General features: G+C 44.1%; 1 protein-coding gene across 1 annotated transcript; it reads right to left on the reverse strand.

Moving 5' to 3' along the window:
- Positions 1-718: 718 nt before the first annotated feature.
- Positions 719-21,619, reverse strand: PGAP4 (post-GPI attachment to proteins GalNAc transferase 4). Its single transcript, XM_056117075.1, has 2 exons — positions 21,451-21,619; positions 719-2,528 (listed from the first exon to the last, which is right to left on the reverse strand). The coding sequence occupies exon 2, from the start codon at positions 2,449-2,451 to the stop codon at positions 1,240-1,242; it is 1,212 nt and encodes a 403-aa protein (XP_055973050.1). The 5' UTR covers positions 2,452-2,528; positions 21,451-21,619; the 3' UTR covers positions 719-1,239.
- Positions 21,620-22,058: the final 439 nt, after the last annotated feature.

A 22,058-nucleotide genomic window follows, 5' to 3' on the forward strand; every position in this document is an offset into this window, starting at 1 on the left:
TGTCAGATAAAAGCTGAGCTGTCTGCCTTTCAGAAGCCACAATAAAAAGTCAAGGCTATTTTTCTAGCAGTGTTTCACCTGGAATAGCTGCTCCATGGATGCCCAATATCATTACTTTAAGCAATATCACTAATATCTTTATCTAAATTAGTTGTATATGCTTTGTATAGGAAAAAAAAGAACTGGTATTTGCCTACTGTCTCCTATGAGTAGAGCACTTGGCTGGTGTTTTACAAAAATTGTATCATCAAATCCTCAAGCAACCTTAAAAGGTTTACATACTGTTCATTAAAGGTGAAGAAACTGAGACACAGAGTGGTGTGGCTTGTTCAAGTTCATTTCACTAGGGCATTCCTAAGACGGAAATAATTCAGATCTCCAGATGTCAGTCTGCCTATTTTCTTCTAGAACACAATGCCACCTAGGGAAAAAAAGTGAAAGGAGGTGAATGGTGAACCAGCAAGAGTTAAGGGGGAAATATGCTACTAATAAGAGCTCACCAATTCTCAATTTTTCTGTAATGTCCAATTTAAAAAGAATTGAACTGATGGAAATCTTCGATACTAACTCACTATTGAATTCAAGAATCCTAACTGATAGTTCAGAGGGGCTTCTCAGTCTGGCTGTGTCTTGGAGTTCTCACTAATGATAGAGTAAAAAAGCATCAGACACCAGGTCACCCCCCTGCAAGACATCAGGCTCAGCAACATGCTTCATGTTGGTTTTAATCAGCTTTTATTACACGAGGTCAAGGAGACAAAAGGAATCTATCAACATGATTCTGCCTCTTTAAACACAGATTCTAAACATAGATCCATTCTCATGCTCAAGAGACAAAAGAACTCAATTCAAAAGGCATGTGACTTTCATCAAATTTTACCCTTAAAGTCCTAACATAGTCATTAACACTGTGCACAATATTTCTGTAGTCACAAGCTTGATCACCAAGCAGAACTGAACACAACTGGAGGATACAACTAGCAGTCCCATGGCCCTTGGGTGGGTGGGTCAGACAGCATGAGGCAGTGTGGCTGAGCGGAGAGATTCTGGGCCTGAGCTGTCACGCCTGCCAGAGCTTACCAAGCCACTGCTCTTGACTTAGCTGTTCCCTCAGCTGTCCCAGTGCCTAAAACCTAGAACACCAAACACGGTGATATCTGCAAGCAACCAAATCAAAGCTCCATAGAGGAAATATCCAACAAGCGGCCCAGGCCGGAGAGTCCTCTTCCCAGATGCACACTAGAGCAGGCTGGGCTGGAAGTTGTACCGGAGGCTGGAGAAGAGTCCGATGTGTTTCACGAGGTTGGGTTCCACCACGTAGGCCCGCTCGCCCTTGGCCTTCAGCAGGGAGAACAGTGCCGTGTCCTTGCCGAAGCCCTTGTGGCAGTACACCTGGGACAGGTAGGTGAGGGTCCGGCGGGCCGCGGGGGCGGGGAAGAGCATGGCAGGCGTGCAGCAGTGGGAAGCGGGGACCACGCTGTACAAGGACGGGCTCAGTCGCCGCAGTTCCAGAAAGTAGTGGCGGCCCACCAGCTCCACCAGGCCCATGCTGTACAGGGAGAAGAAGAGCAGGACCGGCCAGCTGAAGCCGGGGCGGCTGGCGAAGCGCATGTAGATCCAGGTGAGGAGGGGCCCCAGCACCATGCCCACGCCCAGCCACTCCAGGATTCGCATGGGCTCGGGGTTGATGTAGTGCTGGAGCCTCTCGGGGTGGTAGAGCTTTAGATACAGGGCATCTCTGAGATGCGGCTCCGAGAAGCGAGCCCGCAGGAGATGCTCTAAGACCGGGAAGATCTGCTCCTCGGGGACCGCGTCGTCTTCCACCATCAGGACATAGTCTGGGTTATAGGTCTGCAGGGATGACTCCAGGCAGTAGACATAGTCCTGCTTCTCTTTCTCAAACGAGTTGGTCGAAGGGTCATCGCCGTAATCGTCCTCCGTGCCCTCGTAGCGGTTGGCGACCGGGACGTACTTGGACAGAAGCTTGGCATCGAAATGGCTCACGCTTCGCTCCACGTTGCAGAGGAAGAGCTGGTGGCCCTCGCACTGGGGGCCGCACTGCTGCAGCAGCCGGTGGAACTGGGACACCACCTGCAGGACGTAGTGGAAGCCGGGCTGCCTGTCCACGGTGATGATGGTGATGACCAGCCAGGGGCGTGGGGTGGCCTGCCAGACGATGGGCACGGAGCCGTTGGCCGAGGGCAGCTCCTCAAAGTAATGGAGGGCCGCTTCGCCCTCTTTCAAGCTTTGCTGCAGGAATTCTTGGCTCATTTGGTTCAGATGCCAGTGGCGCAGATAGAAGTAAGAGTGTAGAAGCCGGTGGCAGGCGAGGGGGGCCAGCAGGCCGAAGGTCACCACCGTTAAGACGAAGAGCTGCACGGCCGTGCTGCCCCAGGAGAGCCGTCTCAGCCTCCGGAGCAGCATGGCAGCGGGCGAAGCGGGGGTGCTCATGAGGTCAACTGGTCGTCAGGTCTGATCCCAAGAACAGACCATCCTGCAACACGGGACAGAATCAGCATGAATCAAACCTAGAGAGGGAGGAAAGAGAGAATGGTGAAGAGAAGCACTAAAAACAACAACAACAACAACGAACAAACCCCAGTAATAATAATGCTCCAAGAACCAAACTCAGAATGTATGAAACCAGAAATCCTAATTCTAGGCTGTGTACCCATTGGAGAACTAGAACCCTATTCTCCAGCATGCAACTCTTTTGCTGTGTCTGTTTATGATCTGGGGCCTTCTTTGATTGTTTCTTTATGATTTCTGCAAGCAAATGAAAATCTCCCAAACAAGTTTACTTTCCAACAGGTGCTTAAGTTAGCTTCATAAATTATTAGCCAGAAAGTCTAGTAAGACCTTTATTTCAAGTAGGTAGACATATAGGTGCAGGTTCTTGGCTACAATAAAAGGCAATACACAATACATTTCAAAATTGCAATAGAAGTAAATTCACAGTAGGCAATTTGTTGACTCAACTGTACAGTGACTTCTTAAAACTAACTGTCTTGGGGTCGGAGCGATAGCACAGCCATTAGGGCGTTTGCCTTGCACGCGGCTGACCTGGGTTCGATCCCCGGCATCCCATATGGTCCCCCAAGCACCACCAGGCGTAATTCCTGAGTGCAGAGCCAGGAATAACCCCTGAGCATCGCTTGGTGTGACCCAAAGGCAAAAATAATAATAATAATAATAATAAAATACTTTAAAAAAAACTGTCTTTTCTGGAGGCTGGAGCCATAGCACAGCGGGTAGGGCGTTTGCCTTGCACGCAGCCAACCCAGGTTCAATTCCCAGAATCCCATATGGTCCCCCGAGCACCGCCAGGAGTAATTCCTGGGTGCAGAGCCAGGAGTAACCCTTGTGCATCGCCAGGTCACGCCAGGTCAAAAAAAGCAAAAAATAAAAACTGTCTTTTCTGTACTTTCCAAACTGTAAGAGTACTTAGGATTCCCTAAATCAATTTTGTCAAGATCTCCCATCGCCATCACTCTAAACTAATGCTACTATACTTATGATTGGTTCTTCTCCTGTTTTAATTTTTAAAGGACCATGATGGGAACTAGAGAGAGAAAGCATCTCCCATCTAAAGCAAACTCAAGAGCCTTGTGATGCTCAGGGGTAACTCCTGACTCTGCACTCAGGAATTACTCTTGGCAGTGCTGGGGGGGGCGGCATATGGGATGCTGGGGATCAAACCCAGGTCAGCCACATGCAAGGCAAACACCCTAGCCACTGTACTATTGCTCCGGTCCCTATAAATAACATTTTGATGAGGGAAAGAGTGACAGCGGAAATAAGGAGGGAGGAAGAGATGTGCAGGAAATGAGGAGGGAAAAGCTGGATAATCAAAAGCTTCAGTTAATTCCACATCTGCAATCAAAACGTATAGCAGAAACAATTAAAAGACAGGGACTTCAGATCACCTTATGGGAGGGATGACAGTTATGGCAGTTGGAAATTTCAGAATTCTATTCTATGCATGATATTTGTTGGTCATAAGGAATATATGACCTGACTGATGCATAGAAAATAAGAGATCAGGGATTAATTCTTTTAAGGGGAAGGGAACTGTAATGCATATAAACCCAGGTCACCGTGTGTGGTAGTGTGGTGTGTGGAAGAGAAGGAGTATGGACGGTAGGGCAAAGAAGAAAGAAGAAGCTATGAGCAGTGAACAAAGAGCAGAGTGGCAAGATGGAAAAAAAATGGACAGCAATCAGAGTAGCTGTCCAGGATGTGAAGGTTCCTCTTTCTGTAGCTGGCACAACCCACAGAGATACACCTGCGTGAGCTGTTAAATATAGAGTTGCTACCCACAATGACTTGATACAGAAGACCTCTGAGGAATGGTATGCTAATCTTATATTCTATCCACAAGGATCCCAGAGTTGGTCAGTAGCCATTTTCACAAAAGAAAGGACAGGCAGAGACAAGAGGAAAGTCCTTTGCCCCAGACTGCTCCAGAAAAGGCTGTGGCATGACACAGTAGCTCAGAGAAAATATCTGTTTCATAGGTTTTCTGTGAAAAAAAAAAAGCCCAGCAAAATGAAGCTGAATTAAAATGTCATTTAAAATATTCATATGAGGCCAGGAAAATGGCTCAAAGGCTTGGAGTGAATGCTTTGCCTGAGAGAGGCCTGCATGGCCCCTGAGCACTGCTTTTCAATTTAGGAATTCTGAGATGGAATAAAACAGGGAAAAACATATTCACACCATAAAAAGAGAATTAAAGGGAGGAGGCACAATATAACATTAGCGAATTCAACACGAAACTAAGTGGTGCCTATAGAATAAGAGGCAAGCTTCTTACCTTCGTCTTATAATTAAAAATTTAATTTTGCATCTGGAAACAAACATTTGGAAGCAAAAAACTTGTGGGAAATCACAAAGGCACTATATGGACTGCTGTGTTGCAGTCCCTTGAGCTTTCACATACATGCTCTCTCAACCCTTCTGAGAGTGGAAAGTGACATCTGTGAAGCCACTTTAAAATGGAATTAGGGGTCCTTACAGAGAAATTGCATTACTTGTGCTCTGTTTGATGTAGGCCAAAATCTTTGGACTGAGCCACAAGCAATGTTTTAAGAAATTATCAAGCAATAACTGTTTATAACAGTTATATGCTCTATGGCAAATGGAATCAGTTCAACCTCTTTCACCATTTGTAATGAATCATAATCTATCTAACAAAATTATAGCCAATGTTTTAACTTGTTAACAGTAACAGCTATCAGTGTTCTTTAACAATTGAACTCATATTTTCTTCTATAAAGTCCACTGATATGTCCCTCCTAAGGGAATATTCTAAATTTTCTACCTGAATCTGTGCATACAGAATTACAATTCTTTGATCCACATAAGCATGCTTTACCTTTGCTATTAGTCCTGAATTTTTAAGCTGACATTAAGCACACATTTCCTAATCAATCTCACAGATGAGGTGACTAGGGCTTACCACTAAAATGTGAGCAAAGGGATTGGTCTGACATCTGGACCTGGTGCCTGGAGCAAATGTGCCTTCTCAGCTTTCTTTTTCTCCATCTGCTGACTCAAGGCATGCCAAACTTATTTAGCTTATACACTCCTTCCATAAAATAAAAATCACTCTGCAACCCCAGGAAATCTACCTTTTTGAAGCAAACAGAAGTGCTTTCCAAAGAGGATACTAAATGCCATGTCCCCTCCCCCTACCATTGTTCCAACATACCTGTAGGTAGGAATGGTATTGCCCATTCCAGGAGCATGGCTAAGTAAATAAACAGTTTTGATGAACCTAGAGGAGGGTGGAACAGCAAGAAGGCAGGAACCTCATTCCTTATTAAATTCATCACACAGCTGTGCCTTCCTGGCTCACCTCTCTGCACCTCCCAATTTAGAGTAGACTGTTCTCACGGTAACGGTCATGGTCCTCCCGTTATTCATCGATTTGCTCGAGCGGGCCCAGTAACATCTCCATCGTGAGACTTGTTGTTACTGTGTTTGGCATATTGAATACGTCACGGGTAGCTTGCCAGGCTCTGCCGAGCGGGCGAGATACTCTCGGTAGCTTGCCAGGCTCTCCGAGAGGGGCAGAGGAATCAAACTCAGGTCGGCCATGTTGGCCACTTGTAAGGCAAACACCCTACCGCTGTGCTATCACTCCAGCCCGTTATAATTCATAAACCATTGTGTCTGACCACTTATGGTTTTGGAGCTGCTAATTATAGCAGCTATTCTGCCATGATACTAGAACCATGTATATTAATCTTCTCTTTATAGTAAGATGATAGTAATTTCATGAACTAGAGAGCAGGTCTTATTTCAGAAAGAGATTGTTACTGTAGACCCTGAAGATGATACTGTCCCAGTACTAATAAAAGGTATGAATATTTATTTTATTATTTTTATTTTTATTAGTAGTAGTACTATTTTGGGGGTTGGGACACACCCATCTGTGCTCAGAGATCACTCCAGGCATTGTTCAGGAGACCATATGGGATGCCAGGAATTGAACTTGAGTCAGTTGCATTCAAGCTAAGCACCCTGGCCACTGTACTACTTCTTTGGTCCCAGATATGAATCTTTAGGTACTCTACGAGGCAAATAAACAGGAAAAGTTCTGGAAAGTGTGCAGTCCCTGGTCTATTGGTTTGGATACGTCCAGATTACCGCAGATTTGTGTCTTCTCAGATATTCCCAGGACACTGAAGTTATTAATAAATCAGTGGTTATCCCTTCTTATAGTCTCATTAATTTTCCACAACACAACTAGGAGAAAATAAAGACTGGAACTTGGTTGAGGTCATACTTCTGGTAAACAGGCCTCAGGAATAGAGTCTTCAGCAGGTATTCTGTTCATGCTGCCTTTCTCAGTCTTGCCCAGGCTAAGAGTAACACACTTATAAAACAGGGGGATTTGACTATACTTGAACTTCCATTTTATTGAGAGAATTTTTTTATATCATAAATGAGTGTTGTATCTTGTCAAATGCTTTCTCTGCATCTATCATTATGATTATATGTTTTTTATTTGTTCCTTGAACTTCCATTTTATTGAGAGAATTTTTTATATCATAAATGGGTGTTGTATCTTGTCAAATGCTTTCTCTGCATCTATCATTATGATTATATGTTTTTTATTTGTTCTTTTATTGATTTAGTATATTCTGTTGATTGACTTGCAAGTGTTAAACCATTCTTGCAACCCCAGAATGATTCCTACTTGGTGCATGATCTTTATGATGAGTTGTTTGATTCTATTTGCTAGTATTTTGTTGGTCCACATTTGGAAGCCTGCCTCAAGGGCTGGGAGAGAGGGCAGCTGGGATGGAGAAGGGACCACTATAACAATAATTGTTGGAAGGGATCACTCTGGATGGGAAATGTGTGCTGAAAGTAGGTAAAGGACCAAACACGATGACCCCTCAGTATCTGTATTGCAAACCATGAAGCCCAAAAGGAGAAAGAGAGAGAGAGAGAGAGAGAGAGAGAGAGAGAGAGAGAGAGAGAGAGAGAGAGAGAGAGAGAAGATAGAGAAGAGAGAGAAGAAAAGTGTCTGCCATAGGGGATCAGAGTTTGGCAGGAGTGATACAGGGGATATTGTTAGTGGGAAATGGAGTGATACAGGGGATATTGGTGGTGGAAAATGTACACTGGTGAATGGATAGGTGTTGGAACATAGTATGACTGAAATCCGATCACAAAAGCTCTGTAACTGTATCACAGTGATTCAATAATTTTTTTAATGTAGGAGTACTGCTATTTATTCAGCCATTGATTAAGTTGATTGAATTGAGCATAAACTTCACATTACTTTTTAAAAAAAATTTTAATTGGATATCTATGAGATAGACGGTTGAAAGGTGTTCATAACTGGGTTTCAGTCATACAATGATTCAGCATCCATCCCTCCATCAGTGTACATTTCCCACCACCAATGTCCCCTGTTTTCCTACCATCATCCCCCAATCCCCACCCCCATCCTCAGTGTCCCTCCATGGGAGGCACTTTCATTCTTGCACTCTCTTTCTCCTTTTCCTTTTGTGTATTATGGTTCACAATACAGGTGCTAAAAGGTCAAGGTGTTTGCTCAGGGCTTTCGGTATTTTTATTGGGATGGTAAGGCTGGAGTAGCTTTTCAATTGGGTGACCACTTTGGGGTGTGGATGTGACTGCTGAGGCTTCCGGAAGTACAGGGAGGTGGGGGGAGATAGTCCATCTCACCCCAAGAAAGCCTGGAGATTTCAGTCACAAAAATCGCATACCAAAATTTTCAGCAGATTATATCTTGGTGAGATCTGTCCTGAGATAGTGAAGTCAGGCCAGGGGTATGGCGGCAATTTTGGATTGTGGAAGCAAGCAGCTCCCGGGGGTTCTTCTTGGATAGGCACAGGCTAATCCATGCCCCATCGATTTACCCCCATCTGTTCAGCCATGTGGGTCCAAATTCAACTACTGCTATTGATCTCTTTCGAGATTTATTTATGGGTCTCTGAAACAAGGACGGTAGTAGAACTTACATGGTGGTGCTGGAGTTGGCTCATCAGGGTGACTGCCAGTGCTTACATGAGTATTGAGAAGTCGGGGGAGATATCCCATTCCAACTCTGAGAAAGTTTGGAGATTTACATCACAAAACCCGCATACCAAAATCATCAGCACATTATATCTCTATGGCGAGGGCCATACTTAGACGGTGGAGTCAGGTCAATTTTCGATTGTGGAAGCAAGCGACTGCTAGGGACTCTGCTTGGGTGGACCACCAGGCCAACATGCCCCCTCCAGTTTACCCTCATCTGTTCAGCCATGCATGGGTCCCAGATTAACTACAGATTTTGATCTCTTTTCAGATTTATCTATGGATCTCTGAAACAAGGCCAATACATGAGCTTGTACAACTGAGCTGGAGGTGGTGGGCATGGCTCCCACATACCTAACTTTTTGGCCATTTAATTTCTTGGTAAATTTGGTCTCAAGTTGTTGGGGTCCAGCCCAAGGTACAGCAGCAATTTTGGGGTCTCAGGAAGCCTGAAGGCACCATCAAAATGCTGATGCACTCACCCCGCAGGTACAAGTTGACCTGCTGGCAGCACCATAACCCCCCAATTTTTTTAAATCATAAAAAAAAAAGAAAATAGGGAAAACATAGGCATGTAGCTGGGAAAGTAGCTGGCACATAGTCAAGGATGCACAATGTAGAGGTTTTTATTTGGTATGAAATTGCTACCAACCATATACCTTTTTTTTCCAGAGGCTGTTTTTAGCAGAACACAAATGCGGCATTCTGATTGAGGTAAATACTGGGAATGAAATGTTAAAGGATTGAGGGTTCATGTGTGCACATGAATGAAGTTATTCAAAAGTTTAAATCTGATCATGTCACTCCTGTTCAAAGTCACTTTTTAGCTTCTCTTTGTTTTTTTTTTAATAAAAGCCCAATAATTTCTTACCTACTGCGGCCTATGAGGTTCCTTCAAATTTGGACCCTCCTTCCCTCCCTCCCTCCCTCTATTATCTCAGATTACTGCCTGCCTCTCTCACTATACATACTATAGACTAAAGTTGATAACATATTCCTGTAAAGGATTGGGTAGCAATACTCTACTTTATCAAAGCCACAAACTCTTTTTTGCTGCATAGTTTTCTTAGACCTAATATTTTCTTAAACTCTTCTAAAATGTAAAAACTACATCTTGTCCAATAAAAACAGACTATAGGCCAAATTTGCTCCACTAACACAACTAATTGAAAATTTAATAGTAGTCATAATAAGAAGTAAAACTAGGTAATTTAACAATACAGTTTTAATACAATGTTATAAAACTATTACTTAGACATGAAACTAACTGAAAAGATGTTAATGAGGTATGTGATGGTCTGATTTGCACACTAATTGTCTAAAATTCAGTATGAACTTTACATTTGTAGACTATCTCAATTTGAACTAACCTCATTTTGAATATTCAAGTGCAAGTGACACAGCCCATGAGCAAGGCAGCTCTAGCCACAGTGATCTCTCTGAACACTGACTGTGCTAAGTTCTAGCACATTGCCTGGCCTTTGCTCCAGCAACTCCTTCATTAGAAGCACATTCTAAGGGCAGCAGAAGTTAAAGCTCTGTAGAATTAATTTGTGAATATCTAACAAAACTTTTTTTCATTTTTTAAACTTTTATTTTTTATAAAGTAGTTCACTTAATTGCATTTATTTACTCCATGGCTGCTTCATGGCACAGCGGTAGGGCATTTGCCTTGCACGCAGCCAACACAGCCAACTCGAGTTCGATTCCTCCGCCCCTCTCTGAGAGCCCGGCAAACTACCGAGAGTATCTCGCACGCACAGCAGAGCCTGGCAAGCTACCCGTGAAGTACTTGATATGCCAAACACAGTAACAACAAGTCTCATGATGTAGATGTTACTGGGCCCGCTTGAGCAAATCGATGAACAACGGGAGGACCGTGAAAGTAGTTCACAATATTTGATTACATTTAATATTCAAGCACCAATCCCACCATCACTACACCTTCCCACCACCATATTTAGGATGTGTCCATCCCAAACACCAACCCCAAAGCAGAAACAAAATAATATATTTTGTACTGTTTCCTAACGAAACTATTGATAACTCAGCAAACTCCATTTCTAATGGTCTCGCCTCAACAAATATTTCCCTGTGTAGAAAGTGACTTGCATCGTCATCTGAAACAGCAAAACAGTCCCAGGTGCTGGACCTGAGTGATAATATAGCATGTGGGGCATTTGCCTTGTACACAGTCGACCTTGGTTTAATCATTGCATCCTACATAGTCCCTAAGCACCGCCAGGAGTAATTCCTGAGTGCAGATCCAGGAGTAACCTGTGAGCATCACTGGGTGTGACATGTCCCTCCCCACACTTAAAAAAAACACACACAAAAAAACAAAAAAAAATATATTACCCATGCCTATCAATGAATGGTGAGTCAAATGACTTATGATGCAACCCACCAAAGGACAATTAAGTACTTACTAAAAGAAAGCAATCCTCAAGAGAGACAATGGTGTTGCCATAGAAGACTCCTAAACATTGCTCCTCCTGAGGACACACTAAAGTACAGCTACATAGGAGAATTTCCCTCTAAGAGAAATCCTAAATCTAAAGAGTGACTCCATCACATAGGAAAAATGAGACAACACCCACATTTGAACAGGCAGAAAAGGCTGACACATACTCTCACTATAAACCCAACCCTAGTGCCAAACTATGAAGGCAGAATCCCTAAATCCCAGTTTGTCCTCAAGAGGTAAAGAGTTTGCTCAAAATTTTAAGACCCCAACCTAAGTGACAAGCCCAGAAAACATCTAACACTGAAAGTCAATGGGGTTTATTTCCACTACAGGAAATAAAATAGCAGTTTGTAAAGGGTATATGCACACTCACTGTAGCTGTACCTGCCAAGGCTTATGCAGAGAGTGCAGACAGAATGTTCTCCCAGTCTTTTTCTAGAAGTGATTTGACTGATAATCTTACAAGCTGTTGCTTGAGAGTCTGGCCCTTAATTTGGTACCCATCTAAGAACTGGCTATTATACTCCTTAAATTCTAGAGCTTTTGGACCAGAGTTGGCAGCTACTTTCTCACCTTCTTTCCCTCAGTCATTTTAATGATAAAACAAGTTCAGCAGCATCTTTCTGAAACAAGCCTGTACATACACTTGGCATCTTAATATTATGGCTGTCATCACAGCAGCAGATTATTTCCCGGCTTCTAATCACTTGCACCTAGATATTTACTGTGATCCTTCCCTTCGGGACACAATAGAGTTTAGGCATGCTTTCAACTGCTGGAAGCCACTGAAAACAAAGTAGATGAAGTTTTGAGAAATGATGAGAATGACATCACTCAATTCTTGATTGATGAAATTTACTTTCTACATGATGAGACCGGTTTGTCAAGACTGGAAGAAGTAGCTATTATGTGCAGAAAGTAACACCGAGGATCAAAGAAAAAATAAGAAACAAGAGAATGTGTTCCAAATAATAGCAATTGCAATACTAGAATATGAGTCTGGGATGCAGCTCAAGTGGTAGAGCACATGCCTTGCACCAGCAGGTGTGGCCCCCACAGCAATTTTTTTCAAGGATGAAATTTCATAGAACAATTTTAATTAAATAAAGGTAAGTGATCACCTAATAAGCAGTTAGTTCTCTAGAGCTAAATTTTCAAACTTTTCCTGACCATGTCCCCTTTCTGATCTTGTTTCCTACCTTTGCTCCCTATAGGATGACCACCTAGTTGCATGCCATGGCACCTCCATTTATGTGATTTTCACCTGGGCACCCTTGAGATATCCTGGGGCCCACAAGGTACCATATAACCTCTAGTGGGAAAAACTTCCCTAAAAGGAAGTTAAGGATACTAAATGCCTAAACTAAGAAAAAAATAGATGTCGAATAGGAAGCTTAATTTTACACCCAAGAAACTAGAAATAGAAGTGTGAACCAAGCCTAAAGTTAGAAGTAGGAAGGAAATTAAAAGGGTTGAAGCAGAAATAAACTAGAGACCAAAAAGCCAATCCAAAAATTCAATAAAAGAGCTATATTTTTAGTTTAAAAAAAAAGATAGTCTAATGATACTAAGAAAAAAATGAAACTATATAAAACCAGGAATGAAAGTAGACATTATAGGCATTGCAACCCAGAATTATTATTATTATTACTATTATTATTATTATTGGACTGGAGCAATAGCACAGTGGGTAGGATGTTTGCCTTGCATGTGGCTATCCCAACCGACTGGAGTTCAATTCTTCTGCCCCTCTCGGAGAGTCCGGCAAGCTACTAAGAGTATCTCACCCGCACGACAAAGTCTGGCAAGCTACCCATGATGTATTCGATATGCCAAACACAGTAACAACAAGTCTCACAATGGAGACGTTACTGGGCCCACTCGGTCAAACTGATGAACAATGGGAGGACAGTGACAGTGCTACTATTATTATTATTGTAGTTGTTTTCAGACTCCATCTCTTTTTCCCAGCTGCCTTCCACCTAATAGGAATTAGAGCTACATATACAAATACAAAAGTAAAGCATTCAGAGACCTCAAGGAGGAAGTGATTAAAGGTTATTCTCAAGAAAGGGCCTGATTCTGTCCTTCCTTAGTAGCTTTAGGGTAACTCAGTGTTCTCTGTGGCTTCAGGATTCACCTTGGCCAAGATAAAATAGAGTTATTAAGATTTATAACATATTCTGCTGAATATTTACTCATTCTTTTTAAAAAAATGGAAGGAAATTTTATCATTTGTGACAACATGGTTGAATTGGGAGGACATTATGCTAAATGAAATAAGGCAAAAAGAAAGACATATTGCCAGGTTTCACTTGCAAGTAGTATCTTAAACAACAAAAGTAGCACTGTAGCACTGTCCTCCCATTGTTCATTGATTTGCTCTAGCAGGCACCAGTAATGTCTCCATTGTGAGACTTGTTGTTACTGTTTTTGGTATATCAAATACGTCACAGGGAGCTTGCCAGGCTCTGCCGTTTGGGTGGGATACTCTCGGTAGCTTGCCGGGCTCTCTGAGAGGGACGGAGGAATGGGAGGAATGGAACCCGGGTCAGCCGCGTGCAAGGCAAATACCCTACCTGTTGTGCTATCGCTCCACAACAAAAGTAGGACTCAGAAAAAGAGTAGAATTGTATTTCCAGAGGCGATAAATGGGGATAGTAGGAAGAGGAAGCCTGGTAAAGAGTACAAATTTTCAGTTATAAAGATAAAAAGGGTTGAGGATCTAATGAATAACATAACTGTCACTGTCACTGTCCTCCCGTTGTTCATCGATTTGCTCGAGTGGGCCCAGTAACGTCTCCATTGGAGACTTTTGTTGTTACTGTGTTTGGCATATCGAATACGTCACGGGGAGCTTGCCAGGCTCTGCTGTGCGGGCGAGATACTCTCGGTAGCTTGCTGGGCTCTCCAAGAGGGGCGGAGGAATTGAACTCGGGTTGGCCATGTTGGCCGCTTGTAAGGCAAACGCCCTACCCCTGTGCTATTGCTCCAGCCCCAATGGATAACATGGTGATTATAATTTATAATTCTGTTATAGAACTGAAATGTACTAATTTTCTTGTTATTACCAAGAAAAGGGGGTAGAGGAAGCAAACTCTTAACAGATACAGAAAAAAAGTTAAGATGTTTTCAAAGACTGTCACTGTCACTGTTCCCCCGTTGTTCATCGATTTTGCTCGAGCGGGCCCAGTAACGTCTCCATTGTGACTCTAGTTATTGTATTTGGCATAGCGAATACTTCACGGGTAACTTGCCAGGCTTTGCCCTGAGGGCAAGATACTCTCAGTAGCTTGCCAAGCTCTCCAAGAGGGGTGGAGGAATCGAACCTGAGTTGGCCAGGTGGGCCATGTGCAAGGCAAAAGCCCTACCTACTGTGCTATTGCTCCAGCCACACTCAGCAGTGCTCAGGGCTTACTCTTGGCTCTGTCTGTACTCAAGGATCACTCCTGGCAAAGCTTGAGGGACAGTAGGAACAGTACTGGGTACAGGGAATCAAACCCAGGTAGTCATATAAAGGCAAATGTCCTGTGCTCCTTACAATAACTACAAACCACTCCCACCTCCCATTTTTAAAAAACTATCTGCACATTTTAGTTTTTAAACTAAAAAGAATTGTTTTGGGGCCACACCTGGAGGTCAGGGCTAACTCCTGGCTCTGAGCACTGAGCACAGGCATCACTCCTGGCAGTACTTGGGGAACCATACGGGGTGCTGGGGATGGAACTCAAGATCAGCTGTGTACAAGGCAAGCACCCTACCCACTGTACTATCATTCTGGCCCCTGTCTTTACAGTTGAAAGGTACTATTCACTTATAGAAAATAGGTGCCAGTTTAATGTAGTTAACATTAAAAAGATTTTATCTGTAACAGTAGCTTGTCTAAGAGACCTGCTGCAATTTCATTTCATAGACCTTCCACATGGAAACATACTCTCCTAGAGAGCAATGAGCTTATCACACATGATCACCATGGATACCCAGCACTTGGCAATATGTGCCAGATGAGTGGCAAACAAACTGATAAGTTTGTCCGGATATGACTCAAAGCACCAAGTCCTCCCAGACCTGTAGGAGCCTGGTGTGCTTATGGCTCCAGATTTTTGTACTAGTTATTTGTGTGTTGCACGTAGATAGACTAGGAGGGAGAAGACTCTCTTAAAGGTATATTTATAAAGCAAGCATGATGCTTTGCCTTAGGTTTCATTATTTATGGGAAGGGGTAGGAGAATTAGGGAGATCTAAATTCAACCCAAGCCACTTTGTGTTGTTGCATCAGCTCTTCCCATCACTTTACTGTTCAGGTTCTAACATGTTCCCCTCTGACAGGTGTTCTAGAACCTTGTGCTGACAAAAGAGGCCTTTATTCCCCGTACATTCATTTCCCTGCTGGGTGTTATAAATTCATTAACATCTCAGAAGTTCATTGTTTTAAAACTATGGCTGTTTTCACAAGATAAAAATATGACTGGGAGTCTATTGATCTGCTAGAGATGAGGAAGGAGGATTCAGTTCAGAGGACACAAACATAGTTGCTTGTGTCCGACTTGCTGTTTGATGAATGGCCACAGATCTCAAAGCTAATATCAACAGTATGCATTTCCTATACATGGGTCTGTGGGTAGCTGAACTCAGCCCCATTCTGTGGGTTAGAATCAGGTCATTCCATCTGCCTTTCATTCCATTTGAGTTGTAGGGGGAAAAAGTTACCTGGGAAATGTTCTTTTCATCGATGACCACCATCATTCATTGGGTGAAAATATGGGTACAGGCCCAGGAAAAGCTGGGGTCATCACTGAATTTGAAAGGACTACAAAACTGTTTCAGAAATGGCAACAATTAAGTGTGTTGTGGATGATATTGGTAAAACATATCCCCAGATATCCTACTCAGCAAAAACATTTCCATCTGAGTAGGCCCAAACCATTTCTGACAATGCAACCACCGTGATGAATGGTAGACAGTCATATACTCTTCAACTCATTGATATTGCAGGGTAAGAGGACTGTGCCAGATTTCACAGAAAACAGAGTTATAATTAGTTTTTCAGTGGTCTCCCCAGCCTCATATGAAAGTGTGAAGGAAAAATGGATACCTAAGATAAGTCAAGCCTGTCAAAGACTCCTCTCTTGCTGAGACTCAAATTGATCTCAAAGATGAGCCCTCTACTACTGAGAAACTTGCCAAGAACAAACAAGTACCACCACTCCAAATGTTAAGTGCCAAAGTTGATTTAATTGTTAAAGTTATCTGTTATAATCTTCTACAATATCTCACAATTAAGGACAGTAACATCCTTGTGGTTCAAGGTTTGAGAAAACATCATCCATCGCGATCATAACAAAAGCCAGGTTTATATCAAACTAAAGTTTAAAAATTGAAACTCCTTTCTGCAATAATAACAAATGTCCACTATTTGTGTATGTCCACTATTTGCCTCATCGATGGCAACCTGCCAAGTTCGTTCACTGGTTAAGTAATGGGGTAGGGAAATTACTTTATCCATCAAATAAGGGATAGGAAATGTGAGGGTTGAACAGAATAAAATACAGGTAATTTCTAAACTCTCAGAAAGAAACAATGGGCCTAGTAATCTTCTCAAAGAGTCTGGGAAATTTCTAGAATGCTCACAAAACATCTGACTCCCATATCATATACTGTTATGAGACAGGACAGATTTCAGTAATTACCTCCCTATCAGGGATTTGAGTCAATGACTGGTTTGCTTTCATTTTAGCCCCATTGCGTTGTGAAGCATTTCAGACTTTGTTCTTGTTTGCTTTTTAAAATATGGGGTGTGGTTCCAAGAGTACCATAAATGTAGCTTTTTTCACTGCAAATTTCATAAGTGGGTAGCAAACTACTGAACACAGTAGACTGGTCCAGAAGACATCTTTAGTCAATACCTGACTTTGGCTACACAGAGATTAGGAACCCAAGAAATTCATCTTAAAACCATTAGAAATGGTCACAGACTTTCAGACTATGATTTTAATGGCATTAGTATGTAATGCTCTCCTCTCGGAGAGCCCGGCAAGCTACCGAGAGTATTCGATATGCCAGACACAGTAACAACAAAAGTCTCCGATGGAGACGTTACTGGGCCCGCTCGAGCAAATCGACGATCAACGGGAGGGCCTTTACCTAAAAGGCCTTTACCTTTTAGTATGTAAAAATAATATATACTATTATATAAAACCTGGATGTGTGGACACATGCATACATATATTTGTCGGTTTTCATCTGATAAACAGTAAATGAATTCCATAAAAATCGTATTCATATGGAGGAAGGTGGAAACAACAAAAAGATTTATGGATAATTGAAGAAACATCCATAATACATGTACCATAAAATTCTACTGAAAGATACATGAAAAAAGGATTTAAGAAATCAAGAAAAATATCTTTCATGAAAAGAAAGACCCACTAAGGAAAGTGAAAAGAGGTCTTTTCTCCAAAATTAATCTTTGTGTAACACAGTATCAATTCAACTTCCTTCAAGAGGAAGAGGCCCAGTTTAATGAAAAGACTTTTTCATATAAATTGGTGCAACTTTTGGACAGAAAGTAGGGATGGTGGCTATAAAAATATTATATACTCATCCCCTTGGAAACAGAAATTCTACTTCTGGGAATGTACCCTGATTTGCTACCAAAGATGGATAAGGAATGTTCCTTGCAATAGTAAGAAAAAAGGGCAAGAACAAGTAATGGAGGATAAGGCAGGAAGAAAGAAAGGAAACTTTGGGTAAGACATTTTTAGATAACTCCACAAAAGAATGATAAAGACATAAGAGAAAAAAAGTTTTAAAATACTGACATTCAAATAGTGTTAGCGGAGTTGGAGAGGTAGTCCAGGGGTAAGGACCCTTGCCACACCTGACCACAGTTTGAGACCCAGGACTGCATATGGTACACCACCTCCCTCCCCCGCACTGCCAGGAATGGTCTCTGAACACAGAGCTAGGAATAAGCTCTGAGCACACCTGAGTGTGGCTCCTGGCCCTCGCCAAGTAGTTTTAGCAAGGTCTCTGCTATAGGCTGCATGTTTATAGGATGCACGAGACATATTTTGCTCCAGATGTTGACACTCTTATGAGGGGCCTTGTGATGGTCTTGTCAAAAGGGCATGAGTTTCTTCTCTGCTCTCTTACTCTGCCATTAAGGACACAGCAAGAGAATTGTCAGGGAAAAAAGGTACTCATCAAGGATATTGGCACCCAGGTCTCAAACTTCCAGCTTCCCTATTTGTGAGAAATCACTTCTGCTATTGAAGAATTTGTCCTAGTAGCCTGAGCAGAATAAAATGATCTCTAAAGGAAAAATGCAAATGATGTCAATGCAAATTATAGAAAATATAGTAGCATCGGTGAAGAAGAGACAAAGGACATAGTGGATGGAGGTTTCCAGCTTCACATTCTACATTTGTACAAAGAGACATATTAGTTTTATAATCATCATTAACCATTCAGTTCAATAAATCCTGAGTCCTGTGCACAGACACTGAGATGGGGGAAAATGACACTCAGGCTTTGGGGAGCTATGTTATCAAACATCCAATATAAGACCAAATATGATTTGTGTTTGTATCTTCTGATAAAGTGGGAAGAGGCTGGAGAACTTGACCAAAACATTCTAAAGATCATCCAGAAATAGTACTAAGACAAACTGGTAGTCCGGGTCTGGAGGCATAATGGAAGGACACTTGGAAGACACCACATCTCCTGAGAAATGATGATGTATAGTCTATGGAGTACTTTGTATTTTTTTTTGTTTTTGGGGTCACACCCAGCAATGCACAGGGATTACTCCTGGCTCATGCACTCAGGAATTACTTCTGGCAGTGCTTGGGGGACCATATGGGATGCTAGGAATCGAACCCGGGTTGGCTGCGTGCAAGGCAAACACCTCACCCGCTATGCTGTTACTCCAGCCCCTACTTTGTATCTTTTAAATTGTAGTATTTACATACATAATTTAACAGACCTCAATGAAATATGTATTAAAGTGGTGCATTATGTTGCATGTAAATCATACCTCAGTAAGACTAATATTTTTTAAGTCAGAAAAAGGACAATAGCACAGTAGCACGGTCCTCTTGTTGTTCATTGATTTGCTTGAGCGGGCCCAGTAATGTCTCCATCGTGAGACTTGTTGTTACTGTGTTTGGCATATTGAATACGTCTCGGGTAGCTTGCCAGGCCATGCCGTGTGGGCAAGATACTCTCGGTAGCTTGCCGGGCTCTCTGAGAGGGGCAGAGGAATCGAACCCGGCTCTGCCGGGCCGGCTGCGTGCAAGGCAAACGCCCTACCGCTGTGCTATCGCTATGAATAAAAAACCATCTAGCTACTCAGATATTAAACATGTAACGTTAGGGTGTACAAGTTTGTACAATTGTAATAAAAATATATAAATATATAAAAATATATAAATATATAAATATATAAAAAGAAAATATGTAACAATTCTATCCTTAACGGAGGAAGTTTAAATCAGAGGTTTAAAAAGAATAGCTTTGTAGGTACCAGAGAGAGTACAGGGTTAAGGCAATAGACGCAGCTTCATCCCTGAGCACTGTCAGGTCTGATTTAAGAGCACAGAGCCAGAAGTAAATCCTGAGCATCACAAGGTGTGGCCTAGCTTCCCCCCCTCAAATAGCTTAGGAGCAACTGGCTAAACTAAAACTGTAATGAGGAGTTTAGCTAGTAAGGAATCATTCTCCTGACAAGTTAAACTAGAACTAGCATATACTCCACAATAAAATATGAAAGCTTAAGACACCCGAAGAAAATAAAGAAAAAGTTATATAAATTTGGGTTAAGAAAGTCCTTTCTCAGTAAGAATCTCAAGTACAGTCCACAATGGGGGGAAAAAATTGACTAAATAAAGAAGTTCAACTTGTATGGTCAGAGATTTTAAAACAAAACCAAACAAAGCCAGTAACATATTAGTCAAACCGGCAAATATTGTGCAACATATATGATAGAACCACTGTTTTAATCTGTAGTACTAAAGAGTACTTAGAAGGGAGGGAAAAAAAAAACCTGTAAAGACTCCAACTGAAGAGGCAAAAGAATTAAGTCAATTCTCCCACACAAATGCAAAAGCCAATTAATAGGAGAGAGGAAGGAGGTGAGGAAACCACCTCTACGTTCATTTTAAGTGATCTTTATTTTCGCCTTCACATTTTTGTTTTCAGGAGGCTACTGCAATCAGCCTATCCTTTTCAAAATAAAAATCCTAACAATATGATAAACGTAAGGTGTTAGATAAGACACACACAGCTTTCTCTTCTCACCCCTTAAAAGACCCTCTAGAAATGCACCCTATTAAATAATAATAATAATAATAATAATAATAATAATGAATCGTCTTTTCCCTTTTTTCAAGGGTTAGCTCTCGGGCAAATGTAAATGCACTCGGCTGCCCTGGCACAGGCGTTGCTCAGGGTCCGCAGAGTGAGATCATCCTGGGAGCTGCCCTGGTGGGTCTCCCCAGAAAGAACAGGACAACCAAGGGAGGATGGGAGCCGCGGGGGTGCCTGGGTCACACCCACCCTGCTGAAGCTCTCGCTCTACCCTCCACCCCCAACACCGCGGGCGCAGTGCGGCACCCGCCACGCCCGCACCCCGAGGCCGAAACGAGGGGCGAGTCCTGCCGCCTGGGCCGAAACGCCCCTGTTGGGGGGGTGGGCTGGAGAACGCGAGCGACTGACGCTCCTACAGTCTGGGACCCGGCCTGTGCCGCTGACCTTGGCCAGTGCCCGCGGCGCTGGAACCTCCGTTTCCTCTGGGCCAAAGCGGACGCGCTGGCCCCCCGCGCTGCTGGCTCCTCTTTTAGGGAGGGGTGCACGGGCGACGCGGGGGGAGGGTCCCCCTCCTCGGCCGGGTGGCCTTCCCGGATCCCCCTCCCGGTGCTGCCCGGGGACCCGCGGACGCCCGAAGCTGCAGCTGGGCCAGTCCCCGGGTGCCCGCGGGAGGCCAGGAGGCGATGGGCCCGGCCTTACCGCTTGTGGGCCCCGCCGGGCTGGGCACACGGCGGGGCTCACCTGGGCTCCCGCGCTCGGGGTTCGCGCCCGCCTGCCAGCCGCGCCCTGCGGCCCCCGGGGGCCAGGAGAGGGCAGGCGCCGGCGCTGGGCACACACGCATCCCCGCGCCACGGGCCGACCGCTGCTGCTGCTGCTGCTGCTGCTGCTCGCCGGGAAGTCCTTGTGGGGGTTCCCGCAGTGGCCCAGCAGGAAGCGGCCACCGCCACCCCTGGGGCCCGCCCGTCCCGAGCCAGCCCGGGGGGCACAGAGGCCCCGCCGGGCGGCGCCAGCCACGGCAGCTGCCACCCCGCTGAGCAAACCCTCCGCCCTGGGCTCGGGTGGCTCTCCCGAGGCCGCGATGCCAGACGCGCTGGGCAGACCGTGCGGGGACCTACCCGGGGGGCAGCCGTCCACTCCCTCCGCTGCTGTCGCCGAGGCCGGCTCGGCTCAGTCCCACGGAGCCTCGCCTCCTCCTCCCGCCGGGTGGCCTCGCTCCGGCGGGCCATGTGACCTGCGAGCTGCGGAGCGACCACAGCCCCCCAAGTCAGCAAGGTTGGGGGTGGGGGGGCGGGGAAGGAAACCACGGCAGAAGGCGCCCAAGGCGCCAACTGTTGGGCAAAGAGGGAAAAGCAGACTCTGCGCAAAGGCACTGCAAATGCTGAACTGGGGTGTGCCAGCTGCTCCCAGGCCCCGCGCGGGTGAGCAAACGGGGGTGCGCGGCTCCCGGGATTTGATTTTGTCGGTAATAAAAAATAATAACCGCCGAGGCCGCCGCTAATCCTCAATGTCCCAAGCGTTGTCACTGGCTCCGGATGAACCTTCTTCTCGCTGTCTTTTCACTCCTTTTTTGCATCGGAGACTGTCTCCTGCAATGGACAGTGATGGAGATTTGAGAAGCTCGTTCTCCAAATGCTGCAACCCTTATTACAAAATCAGAAAGATGGCTTTTTTTCCCCTAATCAGGTCTCCATGCCAAGGGGTGAGGTATAGATGTGTGGGTGTC

Source organism: Sorex fumeus, unplaced genomic scaffold, assembly GCF_029834395.1.
Source record: "Sorex fumeus unplaced genomic scaffold, SorFum_2.1 ptg000034l, whole genome shotgun sequence".
Taxonomy (NCBI): Eukaryota; Metazoa; Chordata; class Mammalia; order Eulipotyphla; family Soricidae; genus Sorex; species Sorex fumeus.

What these genes read in the sequence shown, in the direction of transcription:
- PGAP4 (XM_056117075.1), bottom strand. Translation starts at nt 2,451, where the DNA reads ATGAGCACCCCCGCTTCGCCCGCTGCCATGCTGCTCCGGAGGCTGAGA.